Below are 15,776 nucleotides of genomic sequence, written 5' to 3'. Positions count from 1 at the left end.
GTGGCTGGTGTCTGCTGATCCTGGTTGTGTTCCAGCTCCTTTCTCAGCTCCTGTGCCTTCTCCAAAGTGTCGCTCTTGGAGTGTTTTGTTCTCTCTTAGCTTCTCTGGAGCAAACTCTGGGCTAGCCTCCATAAAGTGTCAGCAAAAGTTGACTTTCAGCGGCCATCTCCAAAATGTCACTCTTAGCTGCTCTGAGCTCCTTCTGTCTGAGCTTATATAGGGCTCTAGTAAACTAATCAAGACCCACGCTGAATGGGTGGGGGCCACACCTCCATGGAAGTTATCTAATCAGCGTTATCACCCACAGCTGGGTGAGACGCATCCTTGCAAACAACCTAGTCCAAAGATTCCAACCTAATCAGCACTAATACATCCACCCCCATAAGATTTCATTATAGAACATGGCATTTTGGGGGACACAATACATCCAAATTGGCACGCTGTCCCTCTTACTACACCCCAGCCGCCCCTGGGCCTCCCTTGGTCAGTCCGATTTGGCATTTGCCGGCATTCTTTCTTAAATAGGTCCCCTGTCTCTCAGCTGAAACCCTCGGGATCTGATAGTTTCTGAAATTCAGAATTTTTCAGAACTGAGAACGGTGCAGTGCACATATCACGTGTCTGTCCAGCACCTGAATACTTTTGTGGCAAAGTGTAGGATGTTCATTCTAAGTGGGGTAGAAAAGACTCTGAGTAGCCTCACGTCCACACAGATTGAGTTTTGCCACCCAGTGAGTAACAAAACCCTTCTCAGTTTTCGGAGCTCTTTGGGTTTCAGAATCGCAGAGAAGGCATCGTGGACCTGAAGCCCGGGAGCCTCACAGGCTGTGAACAGTTTCTTTCTGCACAGCCCCTTCCCTACGGCCCCCACCCCCGGCACGTAAGCCTTCTGAGGTCGGGAGCAGGGCCTGGGTTGAATGAATGAATGAATGAATGTAAAGGATTTTTCCCTCACTGGGTAATTCTTTTAGCACTTTCAGGTCAGCTTAGCTCCACGTTTATCTGGAGGCAGAGCCCCCGACGCATTGCCCTTTGGATGTAGAAACATGCTGTCCGTGGACGGGGCAGGGGCAGCTCATTCATTCGCTCACTGACTACTTGCTGCCTGCTGGCTCTGGGCTGGGTCCCGGGGTCCTCCTGGGTGGGCTGACCCTATCCCTGTGCTGCGGGGCTCCGGGCCTGGGTAGGGCGGAGGACACACCCTGAGCATCCCCTGTGTGGGGCAGGTGCCGACGTCGAGGGGCAGACTGGCTCCTCCTTATCCAGGCCTCGTGTATTAGTCATCCAGTGCTGCGTAACAAAATACCCCAAACCTGGCCCAAACCAGCAGACGGGTTTTCTTTGGGGAGGGGGGTCAGGACTTGGGAGCAGCTTCTCTGGGTGTTTCAGGCTCAGGGGCTGTCCTGGGGTTGACTTCAAGCTGGTGGCCGGGGCCGTGGTTGTCTGAAACCTGACAAGGGCTGGAGGATGCCCTCCTGGGGTGGTGAGCAGGAGGCCGCCGTTCCTCGCCCCCAGACCCATTCTGTGGCTGGGCCATGTGGCCCCAGCTGTCCGAACAGTCTGTCCCGTTGACCCCATGAGCTCAGGCTGGCTGGGTCGGGGGCCTGGTTTGAGATTTGGAAAGCACAACTGCCCCAGATCTTGGCCCCTTCGGAGCTGAGTGGTCCTGGCGGTTATAAAGGGTGGATGAGAGGCTGGAGAGGCTGCAGGCCAGGGCTGCCCTGGCAGGAGATCGCTACAGGGACAGTGGGGGGACGGTGGCAGTTGCGGTGGGGGGTACGACTGGGAAAAGGGTGATGTGGAGGTAGTGGTGGCGGTGAGGAGAATGGTGATGATGGTGATGAAGGCCAGCCCTTCCCTAGGACGTTAATTAGTTGATTTAAAGCTCACACCACTCCTGGAAAGTGTTTCCTATCATGAGCCTCTGTTTTGATGACTCGTGAACTCGCCCAGGGCCACGCGGCTGGTCAGATCGAACCAGGATTGGAGCCACTGGCTGCTCTGGCCTGACGGGGGCCTACGTGCCTTGTGAACCTGCCCAGGTTGGGAAGAGGGTGAGCTCTGGAGCTGGGCAGACCTGCTCTGCTCCCTCTTAGCCATGACCTTGGTGGGTTGTCTTACTGCCCTGAGCCTTAGGGTCTGTGTGTGGACTGGGGGTAGCTGTTCTGGGGTCCAGAGGGCTCAGTGCTGGGGACTCGGGAAGCATTCTCTAAAGGCCGCTGTGCCTGGGAAGCTCTGGGGTCCAGCGGGAGGTGGGCAGGGGTCATGGCCGGGGCCGACTGGGGACCGTCTGCAGGGAGGAGGGGTTGCCCTGCAGGCTGTGGGTCCAGGAGTCAGGGTGGGGGCGGGTGGGCCAGCCGAGGGCTGCCACAAAGCCAATGTTGGGGTGTTGAGCAGCAGCCGGGGAAGGGACCCGCCCTCTGGCTTCTCTGATCCAAAGAGGCAACATCAACAAAACCAAACAAAAACCAAACCAAAACAAAACCAAAAACTGGCAAACAGAAGAGGCAGTGGGGGATGGAGAGAGCGTGTGCCAGTTGCATTTATTCAGTGCACACTTTCGAGCCCTTTCTCTCTGCTAGGAGCTGTGCCAGGGGCCGGGGACACAGAGGTGAATCATGGGGCGCTTCAGGGGGGGAAGGAGATTAAGCAAATAACCACACACTAATAGCAGAGTAAAATTATGATCTGGTTTCCAGTGACCATTATCTCATTAAAGAACGAGTTCTCACTTGCTGGGCCTTATAAGTATGTAGGAAAGAAAAGCCTTTTCTTCTGTGGATACCAAGTTCAATTTACTCCGGAAATGGGCGTTACGGGCAAGTCCATTCAGCCCAGCGCGTGCTAAGTGGTGAAGAGCTTGGGGAGGGGATGCGTGCCCACCATCGGCCCTGCGTCCGGGGTGGCTTCCTCCCTGCAGCTGCGTCTCCGGCCTCTGTGGGGCACTTGGGACAGGTTGGATGGGGAGTAGCTGGGGGTGCAGCCCCCCTGCACTTTGTGAATGAGGTCAGCCGTGTTTGCGGGGGACCCTGCACATGGGAGAGGCCTTGGGGGGATGTTCACGGAGAAGTGGGGCTCCCAAGACCCTCTCCCCAGGCTCACTTTTGTCTTTCGTAGCTACTTCTGTCCTGTTTAGTGTAAATCAAGGCGTGGGGAGGCCGTGCGTGGGGCCTCGGGGAAGCCCACCCCTGGGGTTTGGTGGGGGGCACCGGCAGCCACTGACGGCTCCCGGCTTCTCGCACTCGCCTCCCGTCCTGCAGGCAGAAGGTGGTGGAGGGCAGCCTGACGCACCCGTTCGCCCTGACGCTGTCCGGGGACACTCTCTACTGGACGGACTGGCAGACCCGCTCCATCCACGCCTGCAACAAGAGGACTGGGGAGAAGAGGAAGGAGGTGCTCAGTGCCCTGTACTCGCCCATGGACATCCAGGTGCTGAGCCAGGAGCGGCAGCCCTACGGTGAGTGCATGGACTGCCAGGGGTCCGGGGCCACCCTCAGCCCCCAGCCCGCTCCCCCCGGCCGCGTTCCCGCAGCAGAGGCTTTCTCAGCCCTCTGACGTGCAGCAGTGCCCGGCCCTGGACCCTGGGTGGGAGCCTCTTGCCCCCCTGCAGGGGCCAAGGGTCTGGGGTGGGGGTGGAGTCTGACCCGCATAGTGGAGGAGCACGGGGGGGGGGGGTGCTGGCTCGAGTGGAGGTGCACACAGGGCCCAGGGGCAGGCTGGGGGCGGGCGGGGGAGAGGCCCCCTCTGCCGAGCTGGCGAGGGCTCCCCGGAGGTGGCAGGGGGTTCCCGGGGAAGGTGCCCCATTGTGAGGGCCTAACGGAAGTTGCTTGTTAATTAACAAGAAATCTGCTCTAAGCTGCCGGTTCTCAGGCTGGGGTCCCATAAGGTGGTGGTGGGGTCACTGATGGTGAAAAGCTCGGAACACGCTGCTTCAGGGCTCCCGTACAGGTGCCTGGGGGGCCAGGGCCCTAAGCCCACCCACTCCCACGAGCATGAGGAGCAGGAGTTTCAGGCAAAGCTGTTACAGAATGCTTGAACTCTGAATTTAGGAGTAGGGGCCCCAGGGTGGCAGCTGCCCCCAGCACAGGGCATGGGGAGGTGGGCTCCCGGAGTTGTTTCCTGGTGAGAGCTTTGTGGTTATTCCACCAGCTGCATCTGGGCAGCCCACGGGCCCGAGCGAGCCTGGGCTGGGTGGCCCCGGGGCAGGGGAAGCACCACCCAGTGGACACCGGGGACCGGGTTGGGTTCTTAGGCCCCCTTTCAGGGGTGATAGCCCCCCTGGCCCTGGGCGGAGTGAGCTGCCAGCGAACGTCTGGGCCCTGCAGTTGCACGTCGGTCGTGGCAGGGTGTGGGGAAATGGAAGGCGAGCTCATCACCCTGGGAGGCTCAGCCTAGCACCCCAGGTGGGGTCAGCGGCCCCTGCCCTGGACCCACAGGCTCACTCGTGTCACAGAGACCGGCCTGGTGCTTCCAGGCGCCACCAGTTCTGGGGTCCCCTGTCTTCCCTGCATGGGGGGTGTCCCTGAGACGCTGCTGGAGTGGAGACGCTTGTGGGCGGGCTTCCTGGAGGAGGTGTCCTTTGAGGGGCCTTGAAGGAAAGGAGGGTTTTCTCATTCTGGGACATTGTGGGGGCCTGGGATAGGGCAGATGAGTCCCAGGAAAACCAGAGCCCAGAGCAGCCATGTCTGAGCCCTGAGGGTGGCCAGGAAGTTCCCAGCGGGTTTTGGAGAAATTGTGGACCAGCTGGCGAGGTCGGCCGTGAGGCAGGATGGGCAGGGGCTTGTGGTGCAAGCGAGGATGGGCAGAGGGGCACTGGGGGCTTTGGCGTCCTGGGACCGAGAAGCAGGATGCCGTCTCGTTGGAAACAAGTGAGTGGTGGGTGGTGGTGGTGGTAGAGGCCCCGTTCTGGAACGTTCTCTCACGCCACCCCGGCTCCCGCAGTCCACACGCAGTGCGCGGAGGACAACGGAGGCTGCTCCCACCTGTGCCTGCTGTCGCCGCGGGAGCCCTTCTACGCGTGTGCCTGCCCCACTGGCGTGCAGCTCCAGGACAACGGCAAGACGTGTAAGGCAGGTAAGCCGGGACTCGGGCTGGGGGGCCGGGGCCTGGCGGGCGGGGGGCCAGCAGCTCGGACACCCCAAAATGGGGTCGGCGAGCCCATTTGGAAGCACCTGCTTGATCAGGAACAGCTTCGAGCATCGTGGGCTCTGCCCCAGGGCTCCTTTGGCAGCAGACAGGCTGGGGTCTGTGCTCAAATCCGGGCTCTGCTGTCTGGTGGGCAAATGACCCTGACACGTCACCCACCCCCTCGGAACCCGGGCTCCCCGTGGGGACGATGACGTCCAGTGGGCGGTGTGCCGTCAACACTTGCCGTCATCAACTGGTACACAAGATCCATTTTATTGTAAAAAAGAACAGTGGCTTTAGAGGACGTTGTGAAGCGAGCCCACAGTCCTTCTCTCCTGATGGGCACATCTTCCTTTTCTGCCTCTTTTTTGACGCCGTCCGGGGGTGCCCAACGGCCAGCAATGCGAGCTGTGCATCTTGGTTTCATTGTCTGCTTTTCTGCTTTTTCATAATCACTCTCCATAATGGTGCGAAATTGGGGATCCGTTTTCATCCCTGCCTCCCATTCCTGCCAAGTCTCACCCCACAGAAACCCCCTGTGGAAATTTAGGTCGCGGACGTGTTCTTAAAGGGCATTGTCTCCTGGACCCGTGGTGTTGCGCTGGTTTTCCTCTCCCAGCGTAGACTGGAGGGGAGAGGGCTTCAGATGTTTTCCGGCTTTTTGTTCCCTTCCCCTTCATTTCTGGACACTTGTACTAAGGGCTCTCGTCATTATGCTGTTTAATGAGGCTTCCCCTCTCCTCCGAGGCGTGTCTGGGGATCTTGACGTCCAGGTGTCAGGTTCGGGGTGGGCTGTCCTGGGAAGTCACACGTCCAGGATGTGGCCTGTCCTCAGGGAGGCCCCTGCACAGGTGGGCTGGCCGCTGGGCCATGGGAGCTGCCAGGAAGCAGCTGTCCCTGGAAAGGTCCTCCCTGTTTTATGGAGCATGACGGGGCCAGGCCAGCAGGATGAGGGCTGGGGACGGGGGAGGGGAAAAGAGAGGGAAGACGGGGGGCTTCCAACATGGGGGCCCCTGGCCAGAGTGTTCCCTGGGGTGGGAGACTGACCCTCATGGTGGGCTCAGAAGTGAGTGCCCGCTAGAAGCCGTTCCTGGGGTTCCTGCCCGGGGAGAGAAGTTTCCTCCCTCTGCCTACAGCTGCTTGGCACATAGCTCCTGGGGATACATGGGGCCCCGTCTGCAGAGCGGTTTCCTGGCCCCTGTGCTCTCACTGGTCTGTGGTCTGTATTCCTGTGTGGGGTCTGGGGGCTGACAACGTGGCCGTGGTGGAGGCAGGGCCAGGGTGGGGTGTCCCGTCTACTCCCTGGCAGGGCTCTGCTTTGGGTGAGGGATTTCCCAGAACAAAGCATTTTTTTTTAATTAAACCTTTTTTTTTGAAATAATTACCAATGTATAGGAAAGTTGCAAAAACAATACAGAAACAAAACATAGAATTCCAATGTACCCCCCTCAGACACCCAGATTTACCAGCTATTAGCTTTTTGTCCCATATGTCATTTTATCTACCTGTCTGCCTGCCTGCGTATGTTCTAAGCAGTGGAGAGTGAGAGCAGAGCATCTTGGATGGAGACTGGCTGTCCCACCAGGGCTTGGTCAGCTGTGTGTCCAGGTGACCGTGGGAGTGTCCTGTGCGGTGGGGAAGCCATTGAGAGCACGCGCCACGGTTTGAGACGAGGACTGGGGACGCGGATAGCCCAGTCCTCACAGCTCTCGAACAGGAGACCTCAGCTGCTCAGAACAGGGCTTGTCTTAGAAACTACCCGGACTGTGTTGCCTTTATTCATTCACTCACCCATTCATTCATTCATTCACCAGGTACTTATTGAGCACCTACTGTATGCCAGTCACTGTTCTGAGGCACTGGGGATCCCGCTGTGAGCAGCACAGACAAAACCCCTGCCCCCCTGGAGCTCGTGTTATAGGGCTGGGGTGGGGTGGGGAGTCAGACGATGCATGTCAGCAGATTATTCAGTGTCGTAGGGAGTGCAGGTGTCCTGGGAGACCGGCTCTTCGTTCGTTTCTAGGACCCTTCGCCATTTACCGTCCACTAACCCTGAAGGTGATGTTGAGAGAGAAGCTGACCCAGGCCAAGGGGTTCCAGGCAAGTCACCTGGGAGCACTTGGCCGACCTGAGGCAGGGCACTGAGCAGGGGAAGGACATGTTTAGACGCTCGAGGAGCTGCAGCTTGACGGGGTTGGCGCAACCCTCTCATTTTACCGATGAGAAAATGGGGTCTAAGGGATGTGCCTGGGGTCACTGCAGCAGGTGGGAGAGAAGGTTCTAGAAGGCAGAATCTGCTGGCTCCAGAGCCCTGGGTCTGCTTCCCCCACACCAGTGCTGCTCCTCTGGCTGGGAGAGAGACGAGCCGCGAGCTGATACCCCACGCTCGGTCCTGGTGGTGTGGGGTCCTGGGCCTCCTGCCCGGGCTCCCCTCAGTCCCGGAGCAGGGGTAGCTCCGCTCAGCAAGCTTCTAGCTCAGCCTGGACTTCGCCTTCAGCCTGCTTGGATTTGGCTTCCAGCTTCCACCTACCTGTTTGGAAGAAGGACCTGAATTCCAGCCTGTTCTGCAGGGTGTCCGTCCAGATCCTGGCTGGGAAGAGAAGAGGGTCTGGGGTAGGGGTAGCGAGGCGCAGTGGCTCGTGCAGACCCCGCGGCTCACGACACAGGGAGCTGCTGCCACAACCAGGCCCCAAGGGTGGAGGGGAGGAAGCAGTGCCAGAACTTGGGGACAGATATCTCTTTATAAAGAAAATTCCATCCTGGCAAGTTCGAGAACGATGGGGCATGTAAGTTCTACAGTATCCACAAATAGCTTCCATGAACCTATTGCGTGCGGGAAGCTGAGAACAAAGCTGTTCGGGGGACCCACCTGTTCCCCTGCCCCCCACACACTCTAATTGGGGGCAGGCGTCAGACAGGAAGCAAGCACACTATTTGAATAAGGGTGATGACAGACACGGATGAGGGGCTGAGATGGAGAAGAACGTGGCAGAGCTGGGGAGAGGGGCACTGTCTACCTGAGAAGGAGGGCAGAGGATTCTCCAAGGACCCACCGTTTAAGCTGAGTCCCGAAGGACTAAAAGGAAGAAGGGGGAAAATAAATTGTAGTGAGCACCCTTCCAGCGAGAAAGAACAGCATGTACGGCGGCTCAGAGGCAGGAGTGAGCTTGGCGCCTGGGCTGGAGGACCCCACACGTAGGAGGGCCCCCTTGGGCCATGCTCTGCATTTCCATTTTGCACTGGGTCTTCTACTTAGGTAACTGGTCTTGCTGGGTGTGTTGAGAGACCAAGGGAAAACCTGGAGAAGCTCTCAGTATTTTGGTGAGAGTCCCCTTCTGGTCTTTTCCTGTGAGTATATTCTTACATACCATAGGGGCATTTATTTTTTTGTGTCTGTTATGCTTCAAAAAACATGAGTTTTAGTGCCTGAAGAAGAGCTTGTCAAATGGATATATCTTTTTGCCATTTTCCCCTGTAGGGTGTTTTTTCCTTTTTTGCGGCTGTGTGACTTCCGAGCTAGGCCTGGGTCTGGCACGCGTAGCCGCCATCCGTTGGTGAAGCCGGTTGCTTTCATCTGCTCTGGAGGGGAGAGGGCAAGGCTGGGTGTAGGTGTGGCTGCTTTCTCTGTCCGCTTGGAGTGGCCTCATTGAGTGGACATTTGTGGAAGGAGTGGGGGGTACTCATGGCCTCTGATAGGGGACCTTGTGCATCAAAGTTCTAGAATCAGGGTATAGGCAGAAATGGGATGTGGGCTTGGGCAGCCTCCCAGGGGCACAGCTGGAGCAGCCTGGAGTTCCAGAAAGAGCTTGCCCAAGCGACCCAGGGGTCCTCCAGGAGTCAGTGGTGCCCGGGGCTGTGCTGCCCTGCACCTGCTGTCCTCGTTGGTGAGACAGGGACACAGGACCACCCTGCTCAGGGAACTGTGGAGGACCCCGAGAGCTACAGGAATGGAAAGTGCCGCACACATGCCTGCCACGTGGGAGGTGCACACAGCCCACACGGCCACGTCCACTTCCACGCTGGGCATCCGGATGGGCCCCTGCTGTCCCAAGGATCCCCCCACACCCTGGGAGGGGCAGGGCTGTCACTGGGGTCAGCGAGGGAAGTGGGTGGTCTCTTCCAACTAGAGGAGCAGGGGCCGTGGCTGACGCGGAGGCCTGACTCCTTTCTGGGTGCCCAGTGCCCCCTGGGGACGGCCCACCCTATTGAGCCCTTCCGGACACTGTGTTCTTTCTGCAGATGTTAACCGTGAGTCTCCAGCACCGGGACCCGAGCAGCCGTGGGTTCCAGAGCCTTCCCAGACCCCATTGTTGGGCAGGGGGCTGGGGTCCTGGTGGGAGGACTCCCCCCAGAGGAGGTGACCAGGGGTCTGAGCAGGCATCTCAGGCCCCCAGCCCGGTGCTCTGTGCCACGCAGCTGGGCCCACAGACCCCCGAGGGTGGGTGGGCAGCAGACCCTGCTGCTCCTGTCGGAAGCTGTTCCTCACCAGCCAAGGAGGGTGGTGTCCAGATTCCTGGGTGATTTGGCTGCATGGCGCTGCCCCCCGACCCCCGCTGTGGAGGACACTTTTAGAAATCACTCGCGTTGGAGAAAGCCAGGTGGTTTCTCTCCCTACCCTGGGCCTGTGTGAAGTCGAGGTGTTCCAGGGGCAGCAGGGTGGGAAAAGATAAACAATTGTTTTCTAAAGTTTTAGTTTGTGTTGAGAAGAAGCCTAAAAATTCTTCGAAGCAAGTCAAGGGTTTGCCACCAAGTTGGATTTCTGGAAAGTTGAGTTGGTTCTAAGATATTTTTCCTTGTTTCTTTATCTGGAGGGATACGGGATGAGTGAGAAAGATTTTGAGCTTTAGGATCTTTTGTTCTGTTTGGGGGGCCTGATGCAGGCCCACGTAACACCTGTGGTGAGGCAAAGACGGCCACTGAGCAGGGCCCACGTGGGGTTTCAGATTCCCGAAAAAGGGAAGGCCAAAAAATGGAGGGATTTCAGGAAACAGGTTCCCCACCCTCCAATGTTTGTTCTTTTCCTTTCCTGCTAAAGGGCAGCTTTTTATTGGAAGGCCACCACGTGCTGTCGCCTGGGGATCCCCCCGTGCTGATTTCCAGGCTGCGGGGGTCATTTGTGTGTGTGGTTTCATACCCCGGTGGACACAAACGATCTGTAGAAGCAGCTTTGCTGCTGCTGATGTGCCGGGTTATGGCTTATGAAAACTGGAGACAGCAGCTGGTAATGCAGGAGCAAAGCGACCAGAATGAAACGTGAAATCCTGTAGGGTTTTTCTTGTCCCCTTGTGGACCTGGGAGGAATGGGTGTAGTCCTGTGTGCCAGGAGGGATGGAGCAGTGGCCCCACCCTGGGGCTCAGGAGGCATCCCCGGCTAGGGGAGAGGCCTGCGGGGAGGAGGGATGTGCGGGTGACGGAGACCGAAAGAGGCCGTGCTGGGGGGACTCGAGGCGTTGGAAGCAGCGTCTCGGCCAGGAGGACACCCGTTCGGAAGCCTGCTGCAGGCTCTTTGGGGTAGTGAGGAGCTGAACAGTGTCAGGCAAACCCAGAATTTGGATCGCCTCATTGTGAATGTTGAGTGAGAGCTGTCTCCTTAGTCATCGTTTCATGAGGCCTTAAGCCTCGTCCTGGCCGTGTGACCTTTGGGAGATGCCTTGGCCTCTCTGTGCTTCGGTGTCCTCATTGGTAAAAAGGGGAAGATAATAGAACTCACTTTGAACTTGAAACATGAGCTGGGCAGGCAATCTGATTGGACGACAGAAGCACTGTTTCCCCAAACTTGCGGAATCCAGAGTGGACGCCAAGGCAGGGGTAGTGTCTGGGGGCGCTGGGTGGACGTGACGGGGTGTCCTCCCTCCTGGTCAGGCCGGCGAGGGGGCCGAGAAGGTTGTTGAGAGTGTGGATGTGGCCTGGGGGCTGGGGGCAGGCAGCACCCCTTCCCGTGGGACAAAGGCTGGCACTGGGCGGGGTGGGGTCCCGGAACACCCAGCCCCCCATGCAAAGTACAGTGGGTTGCATCTGCTTTGCAAGCCCCCAGGGGAAATCCTGAGTTTGAAGCCAGAGCTCGGGCACGACCTGCTGGTTCCTGGGCCCCCGTGCTGGGTGCAGGATGTTTCATGCTTCACAGAGCTGGCTATGAAGACGTTTTGGGGATATAAATCCTACTTCCTCCCTGATTTTGAGCAAACGAGAGCCGACTCTGTGCAAGAGCTCAGACGTCTTCCCCAAGAAAGAGGCCGAGCTGGCGGCAGTGCTAGGGTCCCCATGCACGAGTGGAGTGGCGTTCCAGGGGTCCCCCAAGGAGGGTCCCAGCAGCCTCCACGCCGTGGTATTCTCACTTGTAAAATGCGGAGAGCGAGTGACCCCCCTTTTTCATGGTTGGGGGAACCGGCAGAGAGGCCACCAGTGAAGTGCCTCCCCCGTGCCCCTGGGGAAGCCCGCAGCAGACGGCAGCCCGGACCCTCCTGCCCGGGACCGCCTTCTGCTTCTCCCGCTTTGGGCTCAGAGCCCTCTGTGTTTCCCCCTCGTCCCAGGCCTGTGGGCGGGGGCACCATCTGGGACAGCGTCTCCCCATCCCGAGTGGCCCCCGTGGGGACACTGTAGGTTGGGAGTCCAGGAAGGGGGGAACGGCAAGGGGCCCCTCCTGCCCCAGTGCTGTGCGGTTTTGGGGAGACCCCTGGATGGCTGTGTTGCTGCTCCTTGACCCTAAGAGACAATAACTTCGAGGGGGCCCTTCCCAGGCCTCGGCCGTCCAGCCTCGGGCCCCCCAGCCTGGGTCAGAACCGGAGGCTTTGCCACCCCTCTCCCTTCTCACCCCCTCCTTACGCTCTCCCCTCGCTTCTCCCCTCCCCTCTCCCCCCACAGCAGATGGAGACGCGCAGCTGGCTTTGGTTTCCCCACGTTTTTCCAATTATGTGGAATGCGCTAAAAACAGCGTTGGCGGGGCCTGCTGCACGGCCCCAGGACCAGCCATCTGGGCCGCCCCTGGCCCTCTCGGTGCCCCGTCTTTCTGGCTCTGCCCAGTGGTTTCGATTTCTGTCCCCCGTGCTGAGCAGGACCCATTCCTCATCGCCGGGGGGCTTCTGTGGCAGTGCCCCTGCCCCGCTGTGGGGCAGTGAATTCTGTCATCCTTGGCCGCGGCCGGTGCCAAGTGTGCAGCCCCACGTCCCTTGAGGGACGGCCCCACGTTGCTCTCCGTCCCCCGCCCCGGTGTGGCCGTGGCCAGGCGGTGTCTGGGCCACCTGTGCCGCTCGCCCAGGAGTGGCTTTAACAGATGTTCACCAGGGACGAGAAGCAAAAAGGAGTCAGGGGTGGGGGGTGAGGGACAACGAGGGGAACAGAGGGGCACTGTGGGGACGGACGGGCAGGCAGACTGACAACGGGGGCTGCCGTCTCAGAGCCCCTCACGTCCCTGTGTCTGTCCGGGTGGATTAGCTGAGGCAGTGGGCCGGGAATAAGGGGCGTTTGTTCCCAGACCCTGCCTGCCCTGTCACTTATCAGGGAAGTGGGTCAGAGGGAGGAGAAAGGAGGCCCCTGTCACGAGCCCGCCCCCCGCGGTGACGGCCACTGGCTCTGCAGACAAGAGGCAGCTGCTGTTCTCAGCCACTGACCGTGAATGTTTAATAGCAAGAAAAATCGCCGAGTCCCAGGAAACGGTCCACAGCCTGAGCGCTAACATAAAAAAACACACGAAACACCAGACAGTAAAATGTACCAATTTTAAGGGCGCGTTTTGGTTAGTTTCGACAGTCATGCACCCCCGTGTAACCACCTACCCCCCAAGTCCAGATGAATGACTTTTCCATTGCCCTCCTCGCTGCAGAGGCAGCTGTGCCCCGGCTCGTCGCTGCGGGTTCGTTTTTTCTGTTCCAGAACGTCACAGAGATGGAACCACGTGGCATGGGCTCATCTAGGTCTTAGCCCAAACACTAATTTTTAGATCTCATGCCCTAAATATAGAGAGTGGGGGAAAGATACCATATTCTTAGAAAGAGGAAACTGCCACCCTGGGACTGGGGAAATAAAGCCAGATGCTGCCACTTGGGGCTGGTGAGCTCTGTGGACGCCCCATTTCCACTGGCAGCAGAGTTAGGGTCCAGTCACCCCCTGGCACTGGTTTTGTCCCCCCACCCCAGCCTGTGCGGTGTCCCCCTGGCTGCTGTGCCCCAAGCCCAGCTCCAGCCTGGCTCCCCTTTCTCTTGGGGGTCTTCAGTTCTGGGTTCTCTGGGTTGGGGCTCCACAGAGAAAGTCCTCGCCAAGCCTTGAGTCCTGGAGTGGGGCCGCCTGAACCTCCGCAGCCCTGCCCAGCTGCCCTCTCTGGGTTTGGTGATGCCCCAGACTCCTTGCTTGGGTTCCCCTGACCGTGCCCTGGTGCCTCTGCCCTCCTCCCCCATTCCACGTGCCCTGGCGCGATCACAGGCTCACCCCAGGACCCCACGTGTGCCAGGCTGACGCTGCAGGTTGCCTGCTTGTCACCAGAGAGCCAGGGTGGCTCCAGCCCCCTTTCCCAGCCTCTTCTCCTTTTCCTGCCCTTTGCCCCTTTCGAACCCGCACTCTGCCCCGTGGTCTCCCTGCCTCTGCTCCACTGTGCCAGCTGCCCGAGCACCCTCCCTCGCGTCCCTGACCCAGCACGCTTCAGGCCTCGATGCAGAACCCCAGCCCTGGCACAGAGCCCTCCGGCTCCTTCCCTGGCCCCTCTGAGAGCTGTGCAGCTGCTGCACTCGGCTTCCCTCCAGTGGGGGTGGAGGGGGTTGGGGATTCCGGCTTCATCCTCCTCCCGCTTCCTGTGGGTCCCACGTCAGTGCCAGGAAAGTGCTGGGAGAGGTGACTCGCTGCCCTGAGAGCGTGTGCCCCGCAAGGGCTGCAGTTCTTTGGGCATCAGTGGGTTCGGGGGTGACCGTCATAGTCGCGTTGAGGGGCCTCTCCGCCTCCTTCCCGGGCCCTGGATGCCGTGTGGCTGTGTCCCTGAGCCAGTTTGGGCCCTCGGGTCTCTTTTCGGTGCCAAGGGGATAGGACTGCGGGAGAAAAGTCTTAAAGGGATGTGACTGGGACATATGAAAAATTCAAATGTAGACTCAGCTTCATAGAAATGTTAAATTTCTTGACCTCGAAAACTGCACTTAAGGTGGTTACGTGAGTGAATATCCTTGTCCTTAAGAAATGCACGTGGCAGTGTTAAGTGTTCAAGGAACACAGTGCATACAGCCTGCACTCAAGTGTTCAGAAGATGGATAGATTGGTGGGCAGGTGGGTAGATGGACTGATAAACTGATGGATAGATAGAATGATATAGCAAAATGGGTGGATCTGGGTTTGGGGGCGGTAGCATATGTTGGAGTTCTCTGTAGGGGATTGTATTATTTTTCCAACTGTTCTGTAAATTTGAATGTATTTTAAAATAAAAAGTTAAAAGAAATGCATATTAAAAAAAATAGAAAAGGACCATGTGCGTGAAAGTGCCTTCTAAACTGTAAAGTGCTGTGCACATGTTAGGTGAACTGCTGCTATTCAACCATTTTTGACTTAAAAAGGGCATTTTTGCAGGCTCCAAGCTGATACATCATTTTGATGACCACTGCCAAGGCAGGGCAGTGATCGCAGCAGTGATAATATTTGCTGGGGTGGGGGAGTCCCTGGCAGGCACAGGTGGGGCCTCACAAGAGCTGTGGAGAGAGGGCTGGGACGAGCCCGGCTCCGTGAACAAGGCACGGAGGGCCTGCAGACGGAAAGCTCTCTCACCATCCTGGAAGAAGGGAGCCGGGCATCCTGGCCTGCAGCTGCCCTTGAAGTGGAGGGAAAATGACCGCAGGGAGCGGGGGGCTGGGGGCAGGTGGCTTCGGGGCGGAAACGATTGCTTCTGGCTTTTGAGCACCCACCGAGTGCCCAGGCCTGGGTACTCTGCGCTGGCTTTGTTAAAAATTGAGCCACGTGCCCAAAGGGATGGAACCCAGCCCCCTGGCTCGTCTGAGTCGCTGGCTGTCTTGTAACCAGCCCCCCACAGGGTTTCTGTGTTTCGGGCACCAAGGCTACCCCCTTTAATTTGTCCCAGCAAACCACAGCTGCTTCGTCCGTTTCTGTGTCTGGAGAGGCCCCTTCGACCTGGCGTCACGAGGCGTCTCTGCTCCTGGTTGAGAGGGAATGTGGCCTGGGGTGGGGGGCCTGGGGGGTGTGGGCATGTTGGGTGCCGCAGGGGTGGGTGTGTGCTCCTGCAGAACCTGCCAGCCCCCTGTGGGACACATTCACATCCAAGTCCTACAGGTGAGGAAACAGAGGCACGGTGGGGCTGGGGGCTGGAGGGGCACTAACCACTGGCTGGCACTGCCTCTTCTGGGAGCTGCTGCTTGGTGGCTGCTCTGAGGGTCTGGGAGGGGTGAGCAGAGGCGGACACGGGAGGGGCAGACAGTGGGGGGGCACTGAGACTGATACCCGTGATGGGAGGGTCGTGAGGGGTGTTGACACCTGGGGTGTTTGGGACCAGGCCGGTGGCTGATATTGAGCCCCTCACTCTCTGGCTGCCCCGGCTTCTGAATGGAGCAGTGACCTCGGAGCCACCGTTGGGTCAGCAGGGGAGGGTCGTGGTGTCTCTTCTGTCCGTTGGGATGACTGGGCCCCGCTGCAGGGACATGGGGGGACCGAGAGCCGGGTCTCTACTG

At 58.8% G+C, this 15,776-nt stretch overlaps 1 protein-coding gene across 3 annotated transcripts in view; it reads left to right on the top strand.

Moving 5' to 3' along the window:
* LRP5 (LDL receptor related protein 5) overlaps nucleotides 1-15,776 on the top strand; it is a 118,663-nt gene that overhangs the window by 40,959 nt on the left and 61,928 nt on the right. For all 3 annotated transcript variants that reach the window (XM_037838364.1, XM_037838365.1, XM_037838366.1), the window contains exons 4-5: nucleotides 3,261-3,457; nucleotides 4,942-5,073. In XM_037838364.1, the coding sequence (XP_037694292.1) occupies nucleotides 3,261-3,457; nucleotides 4,942-5,073 (329 nt within the window). The remainder of the gene's footprint in view (nucleotides 1-3,260; nucleotides 3,458-4,941; nucleotides 5,074-15,776) is intronic.

Source organism: Choloepus didactylus, chromosome 6 (genome assembly GCF_015220235.1).
Source record: "Choloepus didactylus isolate mChoDid1 chromosome 6, mChoDid1.pri, whole genome shotgun sequence".
Lineage (NCBI taxonomy): Eukaryota > Metazoa > Chordata > Mammalia > Pilosa > Megalonychidae > Choloepus > Choloepus didactylus.
Note: the sequence above shows the minus strand (reverse complement) of the source record. Positions and strands in the feature narration are given on the sequence as shown.